Source organism: Tamandua tetradactyla, chromosome 22 (genome assembly GCF_023851605.1).
Source record: "Tamandua tetradactyla isolate mTamTet1 chromosome 22, mTamTet1.pri, whole genome shotgun sequence".
NCBI lineage: Eukaryota > Metazoa > Chordata > Mammalia > Pilosa > Myrmecophagidae > Tamandua > Tamandua tetradactyla.
In genome coordinates, this window is record NC_135348.1 from 28988455 (window position 1) to 29008475 (window position 20021).

The 20021-nt window shown below is 35.7% G+C and overlaps 1 protein-coding gene across 5 annotated transcripts in view; it reads left to right on the forward strand.

Moving 5' to 3' along the window:
* Window positions 1–20021, forward strand: part of ELF2 (E74 like ETS transcription factor 2) — a 125413-nt gene that overhangs the window by 41287 nt on the left and 64105 nt on the right. For 3 of the 5 annotated variants that reach the window (XM_077140004.1, XM_077140006.1, XM_077140003.1), the window contains exons 2-4: window positions 4671–4758; window positions 5966–6203; window positions 19843–20008. In XM_077140004.1, coding sequence (XP_076996119.1) covers window positions 6132–6203; window positions 19843–20008 — 238 coding nt within the window. In that variant the 5' untranslated portion in view covers window positions 4671–4758; window positions 5966–6131. Of the gene's footprint in view, window positions 1–375; window positions 2992–4670; window positions 4759–5965; window positions 6204–7203; window positions 7252–19842; window positions 20009–20021 lie in introns of those variants that run through there. The other 2 variants (XM_077140009.1, XM_077140005.1) reach the window with 2 other exon arrangements.

Below are 20021 nucleotides of genomic sequence, written 5' to 3' on the forward strand. Positions count from 1 at the left end.
AAATGAAAACAGAAAAAAAAAATTATACCTACCATACCCCTTACCCCTTGCTTTCACTGATCACTAGCATTTCAAACTAAATTTATTTTAACATTTGTTCCCCCTATTATTTATTTTATTCCATATATTCTACTCATCTGTGGACAAGGGCGCTACAGAAAATTTGAGTTCCAGATCAAATAAACCTTTCTTCCATTAGTCCAAAGAGTATGTGTAGTTCTAAAATACAGACACTGTCTTCCTTACCCCTGTGTCCTGAACTACTTTAACCCCAACCTGTACGGCTTTGTTCTTGTCTCTGAATATCAGGTTATAGATATAAAATGGCCTCTCAAAAAATCCAGAAATAATAATAACCACTCCGGACTTAATGTGTCTACTCTAAAGCTTACATTTTAGGCCCCTGTTTTCTTATAAGCATTTTCTAAAGGTGACCACACCATTGTTGTTGGTTTTTTTGTTTGTTTCTGGCTTATTTTGTCACATCAAATGTCCCACATGTACATTTACATCGTTGCATGCCTAGATCCCCAACCCATTCATACTAAACCACAATGCTTGCAGAGCAGTTGCGCTATCTTCTTGTGGGTGATGAGGAATTTTTGAAGAATTTTGAGAGGGGTATGACATTATAATTCCATCTGGGATCACTTTGATATTGCAGAAGACAGACTGGAAGGGGGACAAATCCTGAGGCTAATTCAGTAGTGTACATAAATGATAATAAGGAGACTTGGGTAGAGGTTATGGGATTATACAGAAGGAATCATAAATGAGAGCCTGATGGTGTTGAGGGAGAAATGAGTCTTAGATAACTAAAGGATCTTTGTTGTTAGGCAGCTTCTGTGGGTGTTGGGGTGCTTAGTGAGGTAGGTACAATGGGAGAGGTAGTACATTAGTGGAAAAAAATGGTGAGTTTGGGATTTATTGGACTTCTCCTCCCACGGTTTCTCCCATTTCATTTAATGGCTACTCCAGGTGCACAGATCAGTGTTTTTGGGTTCATCCTTTACTCCTGTCTTTCTCTCACACCCCATATCCAATCTGCTAGCAAGTCTTGTCCATTTTTTCTTCAAAATATGTCTAGTGTTGATTACTTATCACTATGTCCAGAATTGCCATTCTGGTCCTAGCCACCATCATCTCCCCCTAATTATTACTGTAGCCTCCTAACTTACGTTCTTGCTTCTGCCCTTGTCCCCTGTCTCTTCTTAACACAAAATCTGAATGATTGTTTTCATAATCAGGCCTTCTCTCTTGGAACAAAAGTCGAAGTCCTTACAAAGGGCCTCCATGAACTGTCTCCTTAACTCTCAGCCTCCTTCCTCTTGCTCACTTCACTCCAACCACACTGGCCTTGTTGATCCTTAAACTAGTGAGGCACGAGCTCTCTTGAGAGTCTTGAATTTCCTCTTTTCTTTGACTGGAAGGCTCTTACCTAAGATATTGAAACAATTCATTCCTTATTTCTTTTGGGTCTTTACTCATGTCATTTTTTCAGTGGCTCCTTCTTTGACTACCCAATTTGGAATTACAACCTCCATCCCTTCTGAATACTCCCTATCTCTTTCCTCTGATTTATTTTTCTCCTTAGCCTTTATCACCTTCCACATACTTATGTTATACTTATCTTGTTTATTATATTATACATCGCACTAGAATGTAAGATCTATAAGGATAGGTACTTTTAAATTTTATTTGTGGTTGTACTCCTAGCACCTAGTAGAGTGCTGTCACATAATAGTGCTCAGTTAATATTTGTTGAATGATTGAATTAATGAAGGCAGTGTCGGTGTCATTTTGGAATAGATGCTTACACCCTATCTCATTCCACAAAGAAGTATAGGCAAAATAATTCATAGTGGAGAAATCAGAACCCATCATAATGTTTACGCTGAAAGAGAGATTTGGGTGAAACCATGGGAATAGATGAGATAGCTTGGAGAGAGTCAAAAGAGAAAAGAACCAGAGATGGGATCCCGAAGACATCTGCATGTAGGAAAATTGACCAGAGAGTAGCACGGTCTTTAGATTTAGCCATGTGGGACCCCTACTGTGGCCCCTATGCTTTTGAGTTCCTCATCTGGCTTCCTCCTATTGTACTTATAGGATGAGGATTTTGGAGGGTTAAGAGGACAAATCTCCAATTTGTAGATCAAGTTCTGAGCATTTATACCTCAGAATTCCCTGTCTATGACTCCTGAAAGCCTTTCCCCTAATTTTCTCATCTCTGTACCATGAATATGGGCTCCCCTAGGCCTAAGGGATAGCCACAGGGCAGCTGTTTGTAGGTATGTGGCCAGAGCTTGGGCCTGTGGGCTGGGATGTTGACGTGTGCATATTAGGCTCTATCTCATGGGAGGCGGTAGATCCCAAATTGGAAAGAGAAGATGAGTAGGCTGCAGGCTAGGTGGAAGCGAACTGGCCTCCCATACCCCACAGAACTTGATTGAAGGAGTGTGAGAATTAGAAATCAGAATTTGGCCTATCAGGTTGTTATAAAAGTCTGTTTGTCAAGTTAGGAGGATAGAAAAATAATCCAACAGTTTATTAGCTTGATTTTTTTAATTTTAATATTTTTATTCTAAAAGCACAACATACAAATATACAAACATTCCAGACACGGCGCACAATTAGTGGTTCACAATATCATCACATAGTTGTGTATTCATCACTATGATCATTTTTTTGAACATTTACATCACTACAGAGAAATAAATAAAAAAGAAAAAAGAAAAAGCTCATACATACCATACACCTTCCTCTCCCTCTCATTGACCACTAGTATTTCAATCTACTCAATTTATTTTAACCTTTGTTCCCCTTATTATTTATTTTTAATCCATATTTTTACTCATCTGTCCATAGCCTAGATAAAAGGAGCATCAAACACAAGGTTTTCACAACCACACAGTCACATTGTAAAAGCTATATCATTATACACTCATCTTCAAGAAACAAGGCTGCTGGAACATAACTCTACAGTTTCAGGTATTTCCCTCTTGCCACTCCAATAAACCATAAACTAAAAAGGGGCTCTATATAATGCGTAAGAATAACCTCCACAATAACCTCTCGACTCTGTTTGAAATCTCTCAGCCACTGAAACTTATTTTGTCTCATTTCTCTCTTCCCCCTTTGGTTGAGAAGGTTTTCTCAATCCCTCGATGTAGGATCCTGGCTCATGCCAGGATTTCTGTCCCATGTTGCCAGGAGGTTTACACCCCTGGGAATCATGTCCCATGTAGTAGGGGAGGGCAGTGAGTTCACTTGCCATGTCCGCTTAGAGAGAGAGAGAGAGGCCACATCTGAACAACGAAAGAGGTTCTCTAGGAGTGACTCTTAGGCCTAATTTTAAGTAGGCTAAGCCTGTCCTTTGAAGGAAAAGTTTCATAAGGTTAACCCCAAGATCGAAGGGCTTGTTCTATTGATTTGATTGTCCCCACAGCTTACAAGGATATCCGAAATTCTCCAAATGGGGAAGTCGAATATTTTCCCCTTTCTCCCCAGTCCCTCAAGGGGACTTTGCAAATACTTCTTTATTCACTGTCCAGATCACTCTGAGATTTATCAGGGCATTACACCAACCTGGACAAACCAACAAAATCTCATGCCCTATTCAAGATTCCATCTACTTACGGTGCTTGGCTAAAATGACCATACAAGTTAAATTAGGAAATGTGCTCCCCAAAATATAAATTTTACCCCAAATAAATATGGATGATATCATCCTTTACCTAGTCTTCTGATATAGCTTAGTCCTATCTAGATCATATTAGCTTGATTTTAACTTTAAAATATTTATACAAATATCGGCTTCATTTGTATTCTTGCCCCATGAGTCTACCAGAGAGGATTGAAAAGGGTAAGCTAGAGATGGAAGAAGTAAATGCAGGAGAGAGTTTCAAGGAAGGCGAGAGAAGGTTAGGAGGAAAGGGAAAACTGCTGGAGCAAGGCCTGAGAGCCAGTGCATAGGCCACCTGATTGGCCTTTGAAGGGAAGAGGGATAATTGAGGAGGTTTGGGGTAGAAGAAGTAAGGCTTGGGGTGTTTGGATATATGTGGATACTAAGTTTGGGGAATGAGGGAGCAGCAATGTAAATTAATAGGCAATAATATATCATTAACATTGTTTAATGATATAAAAACATTATAGTAGTTTTTTGGGTTAGTCTTCTTTTTTAAATTTGATTTTATGCTCCTGAAGAGCAGGGATTATACCTGCAACCTCTTATTAAAAACCTGTGGATTGATTGAAATATAGCCCATTATATGGGGCATAGGCTATACATGTTGGGTCTGTCCTTACTCAATAACTTACTTAGTGGTGATTAAATTTTTTTTTTTTTTTTAACATGGGCAGGCACCGGGAATCAAACCCGGGTCCTCTGGCATCGCAGGCAAGCATTCCTGCCTGTTGAGCCACCATGGCCGGCTCTGGTAATTTAAAATTTTAAATTGAATAGAAACTTCTGATTCCTCAGTAGCCTAGAAATAATTTCCTTTTTGTATTCACTAGAAATAATTTCCTTATTGAATTCATTTTATAAGTGTGTCATTAGCTTTGGTGATAGTTTGTAATAAGTATATTCTCTCTGAATCATACATATTTTGGGCAAAATGGTTTTTAATAGGACTGTATTAATACTGTCTTTTTTTTCCCCCCACTAGTAGTTCCAAAGAACTACTGGTTCAGATTTTAGCTCTTGCCAAGTTGTGAAAGTAGTGGAGGATGTTTAGACTGCTTAACACCCAAATTGTAAGTAAAATTTATTTCTGCTATTATTATCCTTATTTTTGGAAAATAAGAAATTGAAGTATCCATTACTTATCTGATAAAAATGAGCTTTAATGTGATGGAGATATGGACTACTCTTATTTTTTCTTAAGATACAAATACTATCCCATTCATAAGATCGAAAAGGAGACTAGTAGTACTCCAGTGGTACTCCAGTTAAGTTGTGAGCTGAATTCTGCTTTTTTTCTGGGTATTTCTTTTTTACTGTAGTAGTTTGTAGAAATTCTTCATTATTTTATTTCTATAACTATATGGTACTATTAATCAAACTTAATGTAAGGGCATAATGTTAAATGCAATGATTTATTAGAAATGTATATTTTTTCTTTAAAAATGCTTAATTTTCTGCTTTCTTTAATTTTTAATGAAGATTTCCTTTTAGAAATAACTCTAATTTCTCTGAGAAATTTTAGCATACACAAAATCAAATGAAATGTAATTTTTAAGGAATGATGTAATGCACAAATCCAGATCGACATATTGATATTCATCATTTTTTATGTTTACATGAAACCATTTGCTGTATTGTATTTTGAACCAACAGCAAAACAATTATTGAGGAAAGAATGGTAAAATAATGTTAGAGACATTCCAAGTGGTTTCGTTACTTTATTTGCAAATTACTATATTTGAAAGTATAAGCAGCTCAAAAAAAATCTATCTTATAGTTCTTATAGAGTATTCAAAATGTGAATACAGAATGAGATTGCTTTCTTAAGCATAAGACAGCTCAAGTTATATTGTTCACACCAACCAACCAATGAGCCAAAGAAGAATGAAATATGTATATAAGCCAATACATCTTTTAATATGTTAGAAGCAGTTAGTTTAGAAATTGTCTCAGGCAGCACATTTTGTTTTCAGTGTATAAAATATTTTAAAAATCTCTACCAAAATAATCCAGGAATAACACGTCTTTAGAAAACATCATCATAAAATGTAACATTTCATCTCCTAGAATGTAGATATATATATCACCTATATGCAATAGTTTAGTAAGAATTTCAGTTTGTTCATGAACCTGAATATTAATGCTAAGAACTAAAGTGCTCATTACTGCCCTCTTTTGACACAGAACTGTAAAAGTTAAAAATTGAATTACAAAATAGATTATGACTTTATATCCTTCCTGTGTATTTTTATAACATCAAATTCTTCCTCTTTTTAGGCTCTCTGGTTAATCAACTTTAGAAGACTGGATTTCTGGATATATACCCCATCCATCTCTTTTGACTTTTAAAACATGATAATGCAAACCCTTAACAGTGGCAATCATCAGTGAACCTTTAATTACATTGATTAATAGAGTTTGAAGCTTCCTCAGGGAAAAAAACATGACATCAGCAGTGGTTGACCGTGGAGGTTCTATTTTGGAGCTTTCCAGCAATGGAGTAGAAAATCAAGAGGTTAGGCATCCAGTGTATTATATTTCTGTTTTGTTCATAGAAATCAACACATGAAATAATTTTGAAATTAATGAGAAACAGGTATTTGAGAGTAAAAATGTATAACGCGTGAAATCAATGCATGAACTGATTTTGAAATTAATGAGAAACAGGTTTTTGAGAGTAGAAATGTACAACACATGAAATATCTATGACATATTTATGCATGATATATGTATATGTCATATATCCTAATGCAGTTTAGGTAATAGAAGTACTGCTGGGCTCACCTGAATTGATATACATATATTAGAATGAACTTGTAAGAAAAAAGCAAATGAACAAAATAACAGTGTAGTACTAATTGGGAGATGGACTTAAATTCCTGATAAGGGCCAATGCTTTAGATTCTAGAGTTATAGGTACATACAGTATCTAAATTAGATTAATTTGATATTAGAATTTTGTATTTCTTTTACTTATCATCTCTGTTTCTTGGTTATTCTATCTAATTCAGTTTGGAAATCCATCATATTTTAATCCTATAAATATTTATATATATTTATGAATGTAGATAATTTGTAAATCATACAAGAAATTCAGATTTTTATACATGTAGAATTTTGTATCAGTCGCATATTTGATCATTTTTCTGTTACTAATAAAATTGAAGAATCAGAGATGGGAGGAGATAATAAAAGTACCAGAAATATGTGAAATTACAGGTACTTGCTTCATTGGAACCATTCAGTGAAGACTGAATATTGGGAAGGATCTAAGTTAAATATTACACTGCTGCCACAATAATGGACAAATATTTGATCCAGAGATGAAGTAGGAAAATGAAGTTCATATATTAAAAAAAAATCTATTTTCTGTCAAAGAGGCTAGTATTACTGGTACATAGTATCAGTGTATTGGAATGGTGGGATGACTGAGAAACAAATTAGAACATTAGGCTTTGTGTTTTGGAGTCTGGATTATTTTTTTTGCTGACTTGATGTCTGTTCAATCTTCCAAGGTCCAGGTCAGCTATGGGAAAACACAGTGAAAAGGGAATAAAGTGAAGGTACTCCTTTTCTTCTGTTCTTAGTGAACTTGCTAACTCCTAAATGTTGCTTTTGTATTGGAGCCTAAATGGTTCAGAGTTCATTAAAAGAAACTGGAGTTATGTAACATGTTTTAACTTTATTCTTTATATAATTTTCATTTCTTCTTCCTTTCTGTGAGATCACTTCCAAATATGATTTTACCCAAGGGATCAGGTACTCAGGGGACTTGGATCCCCTCATGTATCACCCAGCCCAAATACTGTTGTTTCTTCTGGTGTCCTATAGTTTGGCTCTGTTGGCATTTAACCCTCTGGGGGAGCCACCAAGAACAACAGCACCTTGTGCTGATTAAAAGTATCATTAATATGGGAAAAAGAGGAAAACAGTTTGTTTTTAGAAGACTTCTTACATTTTTCTTCCCTGATATTCATGGCCAGCAGAGCTGACTATCATGGAAAAAAGAATTTGATAAGTGAAATTGTTTTTCCTAGGTGTTATTGACTAATGATTTCATTTGGTAACTTTTGTAGAGGAAGTCAGAAGAAGGCAATACTTTTAATGGGCGTTTTAGGTACTGTGGGAATAAATATTAATGGGTAACTTTTTCTTTAAATTAGACCATGTAGGTGCCCATTTGCTTTCATTCATTTGTTTCTTCCACAAATATTAATTGACCATCTACTCTGTGTCAGGCATTTTTCTAGGCACTGGACATAAGGTATCTCAGAAGTGCTATGTATAATAAATCAGGGCTTAGGAGAGATAGAGAGGTTTTGGTGGGTTTTTAATTAGGGTGGTCAGGGAAGGCTTCTCTGAACAGGTGGCATTAGAGTTTAGACCTTAATAAAATGAGGGGGATTGGGTCATGGAAATATCTGGGGAAGAGAATTACAGGAGGAAAGAAAAGACAGTACTCTGAAATAAATTCTAATTTTAAAAGGGAGTTTTGGCAACAGTGATATTTGAAAGTTAGATTTTGCTTAAAGAGCAACTTTTCAGAACCAAACCATATTCCTGTGTATAGTAATCTATATTCTGAAATACAGTTTGAGGTGAGAAAACCTGCTAAAACTTTATAGTCATAGTTCCAGAATCTGAATTAAAAAATAGGTGCTTAAAAATAGTTGGCACCTAAAGAATTATAATGATTTTGAGGCTTTATTTTTTATAATTTTTGTCCTGATTAAAAACTCTATTTCTGATGAAGATATCACAAAATTAAAACTTACCTAATGAATATAGGAGTGAATATCATAAAGTAGTTATATAGAGTATTAAAAATTCAGTTACTAAATAGGGTTTAGATATACAAGGATAATTCAATATTAAGAAGATCGTTAATGTAATTCATCATATTAATAAGTACAAGAGAGTTGATGAAGTGTGATTTTATGAAATTCAATATCCATTCCTGATAAAATGCTTAATAACATAAATATAGAGGTATATTTTAACATCCTAAAAATTGTTACAAATCAGTAGCCAACATCCTGATCAATGGTGAATGACTTGAGCATTTCCTTTAGAATTGGAAAGAAGACAAGTATGGTTACTGTCATTACTATTATTTAGTATTTTCCTTCATTAATGCAAAATAATGAAAAAAAGTATAAGGATTATAAAGGAGGCCAAGTTATTATTTGCAGATAATATGATTCTCCACCTGGAAGAACCAGAACAAATCCATTGAAAACCAATTAGGACCCATTAGAATGTTTGACAGTTTGGCTTACTACAAAACTGACATAAAGATAACTAGCTTCCTTTATAAGGTGTGTAATTAGCTAGATGAGATCATGAAAAACAAGATCCTTTTCAGAAAATTAATGAAAGTAGAAAATATTGAAGAATAAATGTAAAAAATATATGGGGCCTATTTGAAGAAATTTAGTGATACTGAAGTACGTGAAAGGAGATGTTACTAAACAGAGGTATACTTTGTACTTCGATAGGAGAGATGGAAGGGGTCAATATTGTGAGGATGCCAATTTCTCCCAATCTATATATTTAATTCCATCTCTAGTGAAGGTTTGAACAGGTTTTGAGGAGAATTAATTACATGAACTTAAAGACCAAATGGAAGTGTACACATTCAGGAATAGCCCAAACAATTTTTGAAAAAGAAATATATTGCAGTTGGGTCTCATAAGAAAGGGAGAATTAATGCAGAAAAAAACAAAAGCAGCTCTAAATATATGTTGTTAAACACAGTATATACAAGTTCTGGAAGGCCTCTCCTTCCAGACAAACAAGATTGGGAGTTCTCACACGTCATCTCACACAAGTTATGATGGAGTAGATGAGCACAGGCTTATACTCCCACTATAACAACGAGGAAAGTGGACAAAATATATGAAGCTAAACCTTTGAAACATTGGACAAAAGCCAAGGCAGGGCTGTGTTTCCCAAGAGAAGAGCAGGTGATCCCTGAGATTGTACTGGACTATTGCTTGAGGGCACCTTCTGGAACCCAGTGTTGGGAGGATGAACCTCTTCAGAGCATGACTGTCTCCCTCAATTGAGTAAACAGAATTTGGAGAGGAGAATTCGGAGTTTGGAGAGACTAAAGCAACTGTAATTGGAGGGACATTGTGTTTTGAGAGGAGGAAGCTGCCCAGTGAAAGAGCACCAGAACTCTGTCTATAGGTCCCCTTGAGTCTTTGGCTGAATACCATCCTGCTCAGGTATAAGTGAAAGTCTGTGTAGCCAGGCTAAGAATGACTAAAAGGTATAAACTGATTAATTCAGAGAGTTCATTCAAGGCTGGGAGATAAGATTAAAGTTCCAGCTGCTAATGTGTAGAGTCCTTGATGAACATCCAGGGTATTTCCTAAGGATTCCAGAAGGGCCAAGCCTTATATTAAGACTAAACTAGGCCTAGAATAAAGCATAGTCCATACCTGTCCCAAAAAACCTTAAAAATAGGCCTCAAAAGGAATAAATTGACCCACATATAACTTAATTATCTATTGAAACAAGCTCTTAAAGACAAAACAGTGCGGTACCTACCAATGTAAAATTTACATGTCCGATACTGAGCCATACAAAGAATCAGAAAGAATATAATCTGTAACTAGGAGAAAAAAACAGTTAATGAAAACAGACACAGAAATAATAGAGATGATGGCATTAGCAGATAAGGACATCAAAACAGCTATTATAAATATGCTCAAGGAATTAAAAGGAAACATGAACCTAATGAGAAAAGGAATAAAAGACATAACCAAATGAAATCTAGAGATCAAATTTATATAAAAAGAAAAATTCAATGGATGGGATTAAAAATAGATTAGGTACTGGACGGTGAATGCTGGCTCAGTGGCAAGAATTCTCACCTGCCGAGCTGGAGACCCAGCTTTGATTCCCGGAGCCTGCCTGTGCAAAAAAAAAGAAAAAAATTAGGTACTATAGAAGAAAAGATCAGCCATAGAAAGTGCAATGTCAAATACAGAGAGTAAATTGAAAAAAAAAAGAGCAAAGAGTCACTTACCTGTGAAATTATCCAATTGTTTAACATAGCTTTCCCATGCTACCCAGAGATGGGTCATACGGTGTTGTCCTAGGTTCCCTTTGTAAATTAAAGGGATACCTAAATAATGCCTGGAGCCCTTGATGTTCTGCAGTTGAAGGAGGAGGAGGTCTTCAAATTCTTTGCAGCAGGAACCTACTTAGGTTGACACCACCTTTGACTTTAAATGAAATAGTACATCTACAAAAGGAAAAGTAATGACATGTACATCAGAAATCAGAAGACAAACTGGGAGAAGCTTCTGCTTGTGGCTAGTACATTGTTGTCACTGAAAACCCTATCGATACCAGCGTCATATCTCCAGGAATACTGTCCATCAGACTGTGCTGAAATTTGCTGCTGCCACTGGAGCTACTCCTTTTGCTGGGCGCTTCACTCCTGGAACCTTCACCAGCCAGATTCAGACAGCCTTTCGGAAGCCATATCTTCTGGTAGTGACTGACCCAGGGCTGACCACCAGCCTTTCACAAAGGCATCCTATGTTAACCTGCTGAGCATTGTTCTATGTCACACAGATTCTCCTCTGCACTGTTTGAACATTGCCATTCAATGCAACAACAAGAGAGCTTACTCAGTGGGTCTGATGTGGTAGATGATGGCCTGGGAAGTTCTACACAGGCACCATCTTCAGTGAGCACCCATGGGACATCATGCCTGATCTCTGCTTCCACAGATCCTGAAGAGATTGAAAAGGAAGAACAGGCTGCTGCTGAAAGGCTGTGATCAAGTTGGAATTTCAGAGTATATGAACTGCTCCAGCTTATGAATTTTCTGCTCCTCCTGCTCCTCAGCCTGAGTAGCAGATTGGTCTGAAGGCATGCAGGTCCCCTCTATGCCTATTCAGCAGTTCCTTTACTGAAGACTGGAGTGCTCAGCCTACACCTGAAGACTGGTCTGCAGCTTCCACTGCTCAGGCTACTGAGTGACCATAAGCTGTTTTTCCACAGGCTGTTAAATGAAAGTGGAAATAAGGTTTCTGGAAAAGAAGTATCAGTTTCTGTTAAAAAAGAAATTGTCTAACATACATGTAATTTGAGCTTCAAACTGAGGGGAGGGCAGAAACAGAAAAAAAATACATGAAGAAATAATGGCCATAAAATTTCTAAATTTGTTGAAAGCTATAAATGCATAGATCCAAGAATTTTAAACTCAAACAGGATAAATTAAAGAGCAGGTTGACACCAAGGCACACCATAATAAAAACAATCAAGGAAAAAATCTTAAAAACAGTCAGAGAAAAAGATTCATTGTACAGAGAAACAAAAGACTGCTAACGTCTTATCTGGAACTATGCAAGTCAAAGACAATGCTATCTTTAAAATACTGAAAAAATAAAACTGTCAGTCTAGAATTACATATCCCAGTGAAAATATCCTTCAAAAATGAAGCCTTTTTCAGACATACAAAAGCTGAAAGAATTTATCACCAGCAGATTGTCCTATAAGAAATGTTAAAGGAAGTTCTTCCAGCATAAGGAAAATTCTTGGATTTACACAAAAGGATGGAAAGCACTGGAAATGGTTAATATGTGGGAAATATAAAGTACTTTAAAAAATAATTTTAAATTTCTTTAAAAGGCAGTTGTTGAAAGTGTAGACGAAAACAATGTACTTGGGGTTTACAATGTGAAGAAGTAAAGTGTAGACAAAAACAGTGTACTTGGGGGTTTACAATGTGAAGAAGTAAAGTGTAGACAAAAACAATGTACTTGGGGTTTACAATGTGAAGAAGTCAGTGTATCTGTCTCAACAATAGAATAAAGGGTGGAATGAGGGACTTGGAAGAACACTATTGAAAGGTTTCTATGTTATACATAAAGTAAGATTTATAGGGCATGTCATGGTGGCTCCGCAGGCAGAATTCTCACCTGCCATGCTGGAGACCTGGATCTGATTCCTGGTGTTTGCCCATGTTTAAAAAAAAAAAAAGAATTATATGTAAGTAATATTTATAGTTATTATGTTAAGATGCCTATTGTAAAATTTAGGGCAACTACTAAAAAAAGAGAGTTAATACTCTAACTCTTGAAATAAAATGGATGCTAAAAAAATGCTCAATCCAGAAGAAGATAGAAAAAGCCTAACAGATGACCTCTATGAATGCTCAGAATTACATTAGTCATCAAGGAAATGCAAACTAAAACCATAAGGAAATAATACTATGCACACAGAATGGCAAAAATTATAAAGAGTAATAGTGCCATGAGTTGGAAAAGATATGGAATAACTAGAGCTCTTATACAGTCACCAGTGGGAATGTAAAATGACATGACCACTTTGGAAAATAATTTGATGGTTCTTTTAAAATTAAATGTATACCTACCATATATTCTTTAATTTGGCTAGGGACGTATGGAATGGCAGGGAAAGAAAGGAAGATAAGAGAAGGAATGTTCATAGGCAAATAATACCCATATGAGACAGATAAATAGATAAACAATTGGTATATCCATACACTGGAATTCTGAGCAATAAAAAGAAATGTACTGCTAATACATAAAATAACATGGATAAATGTTTTAAAATGGTATGCTAATTTAAAAAAGAGCAGAAACTATATGACACCATTTACCTGAAATTCTAGAAAAGGCAAAACTAAAGTGATGGAAAACAAATCAGTGGTTGCCCAGGCCCTGGTGTGTGTGGTGGCGGTGGGATGTGTGGTTGGCTGGGACGTGAGGGCAGTACAAGGGGAGTTCCTGGGGTGTTAGAAATATTTTATTTCTGGATTATGATGGTGGGTACAGAAATATCTACATTCGTGAAAATCCATAGAACAGTACCCTTAAAATGTGTGCATTTTATTTTTACAAATTATACCTAGTTAGAGTTGATTAAAAATAAATAAGATTTATTTTTTATCTATTGAGTCAGATTCTCCTACAGGTTTTATATTATGTATATGGTATTTCTATTTAAAGTTTTCAAATTGCGTGCTATAAGCTTTAAGGGATTTTATTTTAATTTGTTATTTTTAAATGAAAAGAACAGTATTTTGATTTTTCTTTGTAATTATACACAATCGCTGTAAAAAACAAGAAAAGGAAAATCTCTTTTATCTGTTCATCTATGCCCTACTATATTTTAATAGTTTGAGGTATATTTTTCCAGACTTTTTAATATGCATATGTAAAATAAATATTTATGTAAATTGAATAACAGAATAATAATCTTCTATAGTCCATTTTTTACCACTTATTGATTTAGGGATATTTTTCTATGGCCAATGTATAGATATCTGCTTTAACTTTTTAATTAATGCAAAGTACAAGTATATCAGTGTCTGGTTATACCATAGTTTATCCAATCCCATTCAGGTATTATGAACATGAAGGTTAGGGAACTTCTCTTAGAACTGGCTTTGCATAGTAAGCACATTGATTTTATTTTGGTAGAATGTTTGCTGGGAATAAATAATGGTGGTGGGGAGGGTGGTCAGAACCCCCCAAAGCCTGCCATATGGTCTGTTTCAGTTTTAAGAAGGCATTTGAAGATGATTTTGCTCAAGCACAAAAGAAAAAGTGAAATAAATAAATGTACTTTTGTCATACTCCCGAATTTCATGTCTTTGTATTCCTAAAATACAGTGATAAAAGGATTACAGTACTACTACCCTCAGCCATTTTATCATACTTGTTTTTTTGAAATTTTAGTACCTGAGAAGGAATGACTGTGTGCATATAAAGGCACTTTTTAGGTTAACACTGCATAATTGAACTTGTCCTCCTCCTTTAAACTAAGAATCTTTCTTCTTGAATGGAAGATTTTAAGGCCACTGTTGGTGCTTAGAGTAGGGTTGCCAGATAAAATACAGGACACCCAGTTAAACTTTTATTACAGATAAACAGTGAACATGGTTTTTTTTACCCTAAGTATGCCCCAGTTATTGCCTGAAACATACTTAAGGTTTGTTGTTTATCTGAAATTCTAGTTTAACCAGGACTCCTGTATTTCTATTTGGTAAGTCTGACAACCCTACCTTCTAGGGAACTAGGGAGGAGGTGCCCGGATCTAACTGAATCTGGATTCAAGCTATGGACTTTTGCCCTCAAGCTATGGACTTTTGCCCTCAAACATCTTACAATCTAGTAGAGGAGTTGGATATGAAAATAGATATTTATAACATAGGAAAAGTGGGGATAGCAAACAACTTGTTCTAGAAATCCTTGGGCTGGAAAAATATTCAGATTGGTAGATTTTAGAAGACTTCCTGGAACTGGGCCCTTAGTGGATGAAAATTATTTGGGTGGATGTGGAAGGTAATTCCAGGCTACAAAATAACATGAAGCAACAGTCATGGGGTAGGGAGAAATCAAGTAATCTAACAGCTTATGTGAACTGATGTAGGAAGTAAAGTTGTAAAGTACGTTGGAATTTATATTTCAAAGAGCATAAAAACCCAGGCCTAGCATGTTAAACTTTACTCTTAGACAAAAGAGGAGTCATTGAAACTTTTTCTGCAAAAAAAAAAAAAAAAAAAAAGTTATAATGTCAGAAGATGCCCTCAAAAGTTAAGGGAAATGGTGGTGGTGCGAGGGTCGTTCAATGGTAGAATTCCAACCCGGCTTCGATTCCTGGCCCATGCACAAACAAGCAAAACAAATGAAAAACCAAAACAAAACCAAACGAATTCAACAAATGGTGCTGCAATGGGATACTCACTTGGAAAAAGAATGAAATGTGACCCCTACCATACAGCATACAAAAAAAGAAAAAGTTAAGAGTAATAATAGGTTTGAAGACTCTTACTATTGTAAGAATATAATAATAGCTAACACTAATTGACTACTTTATCTGTTCTAAATACTGCTGTAAGTACTTTGTATATATTATCTTGTTTAATTTTCAAGGGACTTTGAGGCATGAATATTATAACTTTTTTTTTTTTAATATGAAGAGGATGAGCTTTAGAGAAAACACAGAATTGGGGAAAGGGAGAAAAGCTAATGATTTGTTCCTCTTACACATGTAAAGTTTGAAGTGTTGACGGGATATTCCTATAGTGATGATACATTGGTGGTTTAAAATTTGGTTCTGATGTTCAGGAGAAATATCATGGCAGAGGATAAATATTTAGTAATTTTCTCCAATGCCAGGTTGGACAGATACCATACAATGGGCTTGAAAAATGGGAATTTATTGTCTCAGGGTTTCAGAGGATGATAGGCTTGTTTCTTCCTGGGTTGTAGTGTTCTAGCTGGCTGGCAGTCATTGGGTTGGCTTTCTTGTGACATGGCGAGATCCTCTCCTTTCTCTTCTGGGTTTGTTAACTTCCTTTCCATGACTTTCTCTCTTTCTCTATGAATTTCTTCTGCTTATTGAAAAGAATTCCAGTTGTCTGGGTTAAAAACCAAACTCTTTCAGTTGGGCATACCATAACTAAAGTAATTACTTTAAGGAGTCCTATTTACAATGGATTCGTACTCACAGGTGTGGATCAAGAGCAAGAACATGAGGTGCATACCTCAGGGTATCACAGTAATCATCAGCATAGAGATGTTATTTGAAATCATAAAAATGCATGGGCTTACCTGGGGGAGGTAGTGTAGAGTAAACAGAAAGGATATGCTGACAACAGTATTATAGTAAGTTGAGTAGATTTGAGTCACTGGAGATGGAAAATGAATCAGAGGACATACTTCAAAGTAGAGTGGTAGAAGGAGAACAAAAAGAGGGAGGAAAGAATTTTTAAAATGAGGTGGGTGGGGTGCATGGGTGGTTTAGTGGGTAGAATGTTTGCCTTCCATGAGGAGGACCTGGATTTTATTCCCAGAACATGCACCAACCCCCCCCCCCCCCAAAAAAAAGGTGGTGGCAAAGCTATAAAAGTCTGCAGAGGGGTAAAGGAGGATGAAAACTGAAACAGAGTTTGGAACTTACTGACATTTTGAAAGAATAGTTTCAGTGGAGTCATGAAATTCAGATTGTAAAGTGTATGTAGATAATAAGTTAGGGAGTTAAACTTTTTTTTTGTATGCTGTATGGCAGGGTCACATTTCATTTTTTTCCATGTGAGTTCCCCATTATTGCAGCACCATTTGTTGAATTTTTTTGTTTGTTTGCTTTGGGAAGTGCACGGCCGGGAATTGAACCTGGGTCTTCCTCAGTCTTTACCTGTCCCATGCTTCTCATTTGCAGCTATTTCATAGATAGGTGGTGCTGCCTATATACTGTGGTTGTACAGCTGATCCAGTAAGCATGGACAATTCAACTATAAGCTTATTCATTTTGTGAGAAAGTTTTTTTTTAACTTAAAAAAGACGGGTTAAAAAAAAGCTAGTTTTTTTGTACTACACAGAGTAGAAAATTCAATGTTAATATTAAGCATGTATTCTAAGTTTTTTGTATATTTGTTTTGTACTTTATTAAAAATTTTTTGTGGAATGTTGTACAAAATGAAGGATATATATTTTACATATGTATGTATATACATACATAAATATATAAAGTCTAAGGATAAAAGGAGTATACATTGCTCATCACTCAGATTAAGTAGTAGAAATTGCTGCCATCCTATAGTACTTTGTGCCCCGCTCTCTCATATCCCCATCTCTCTTCCTAGAAGTGCCATTATCCTAAGTTGTGTGTGTAGCATTCCTTTACTTTTCTTTATACTTTTATCATCTTGTGGATGTATTCCTAAACAATGTATTGCTTATTTTGAAAAAAAAATGAATAGTGTACCAAGCTGATGTAGGAAAGAACAATACTATAAATTAGAGAAATGCTTCTAGAAGATAGCTGAACAGTTTTGCATTGGGTTCACTGAATTTCAAGAGCTTCTACTCAGGTAATTGGTGAGCAAGGTCACAAGCTAGTTCTTGGAAGCATAGGGAGCATCCTTGTCAGATATCTCTGGCAGTGCTATAGTACGGGCCAGGTGTTGCCTGTTCATTTGTTCAACAGGTATGTGCTCTCATGGAGAGAATGCCGTTTTTTAATATTTTTTGTCTCTAAGCTCATGGTCTTACAACAGCATTTAGGAATAGATCAAACCAGAACACAACTGAGAGATGAAATGAGTGTTCTCAGCTGATCCAGGCAGCAGGGCAAGGAAGAGTGAGACAGTATATCAAGACAAATATGGACAAAACCTTGACCAGGCTTACCTGGGCATTCTGTCTTTAGGAACTTTATGTCAGTGGTTATCGTGGTGGTAACAGCTCATCATGTTGCCTCAGGAGTCACGTTGCTACAGTCTGGACTGATTGTCCTTTAAACGTGGTACACCATCCTGTTGTCTCTTCACGTTCAATTTCCTATTTCTAGTATTCTAAGTCATTGTCTTTTTAAAACATTGACTCTTATTTTGATGGAATACACTCTCCAGTGCTTCTTGAGAAAGAATTCATGGAAGGTAAATATTTTGAGATCTTTCATGCCTAAGAAAATATGCTTGTTCTCCTATCATGAGGTGGTTTGATGGGGTAAAGAATTTAAGTTAGAAATAATTATCCTTTATAATTTTGAAGAAATTGCTCCTTTATCATCTTGCTTCCAATGTGGCCATTGGGAAGACTGAAGTCATTTTGAGTCCTGATCCTTTCTATGTGACCTGTATTTTCTTTCTAAGAAATCTTCTTTTTGTCCCCAGGATTGTGATATTTCATAATGGTGTACCTCGGGGTAGCTCTCCCTTAATTTTTTGCATTGGACACTTGGTGGGCCCTTTCAAATACAGATCATATTCATCAGCTCTAGAAAATGTCCTTGAATTACTTCTTTGATTTCTATCCAAACCTTTATTTTTCATTCTTGCTTCATTTTTTTTTTAATGTTTTCTTTTTCTATAACTCCTGTTATTCAGATATTGGACTCCTGGGACTAGTCCAATAATATTCTTATTTTTTCTCTCCTATTTTCCATTGCTTTGTCTTTTTTCTCTGCTTCCTGAAAGATTGTCTTAATTTTATATTCAAAGCCTGATTTTTTTCATTTCTCCTATCATGCTTTTAATTTCTAAGAACTCTTTGTTTTTTAATGTTCTTTATTAAATTATATTGATTTTGTTTTATGGATATAATATTTTCTTTTATCTCTGAGGAATATGAATACATATATGCTTATTTTGTGTTAGAGTCTTTTCCTCAAATGTCTAATAATACTTGACTGTTCATGATTAAAAGAGGGGAGCTAGAAAGCTAATATGAATCTGTTTTGGTTTGATACTAGGAAATGTCTCTCTCATACTCTAAATACACTCTTTTTTTTTATTTTTTTTTTTTTTAGGGAGGAAAGGAAGGAAAGACAGAGAAGGAAGGAAGGATGGAAGGAAGGAAGGAAGGAAGAAAGGGAAACATTTTTAAACATTTTCTTGTTTTATTATATTTTGTTTGTCCGTTTGTTTTTCACATGGGCTGGGGCCGGGAATCGAACCGGGGTCCTCCGGCACGGCAGGCAAGCACTCTTGCCCGCTGAGCCACCGCGGCCCGCCCAATACTCTAAATACACTCTTGATTTTATCTCTCTAGAAAGTAACTCTTCAGCTTTTTGCAGAAGTGAGGGAGGGTCTAAGAATCAAAGTGCTTCTCAAACAGTTTTCATGGAATCTTTGTTGTTTTAACTCGCTCTTCTTTCCATACCACCTGCTGCTCCATTTCCAGAAGTAGTTGATGTTACCTTCTGTGGGTTCTCCAGTGTTAAGTGTGGTGTTCAGCTTTTTCTGTTGCCAGTCTGTGATTTGGATTTCCTGGGTCTGCTAAGCCATTTAATACTCATCAGTCCGCTTACAATCTTACAAGATTTTGTTGTTCTTTGCTATTTTCTCTGCTCCTGTCTAAAAAAAAAGTCTTTTAATGCCATTTTAGTGGGCTTTTATGAAACTTTATGCATGTTTTTAATTTACCATCTTAATCCTAAAGCCTTGATTATTTAAAGGTTTTAATCTGCTTTATCTCGAGACTTGAAAAAAATATTAAATTTATCCCTTTTCATTTCTTGTTTTGGTTTTTACATTCACATTTATAATTCTTGAAACTCATTGTGGGGATTGCTTGAGTCTGTGTGAACTCAAGGATTTATAAATTAATCCAGAATTTATGAATAAAAAGATTGATTGTTTTTTAAATTTGCTCTTGTAGGAAAGTGGAAAGGTTTCTGAATATCCAGCAGTGATTGTGGAGCCAGTTCCAAGTGCCAGATTAGAGCAGGGCTATGCAGCCCAGGTTCTGGTTTATGATGATGAGACTTATATGATGCAAGATGTTGCAGAAGAACAAGAAGTTGAGACCGAGAATGTGGAAACAGGTAGACATCTTAT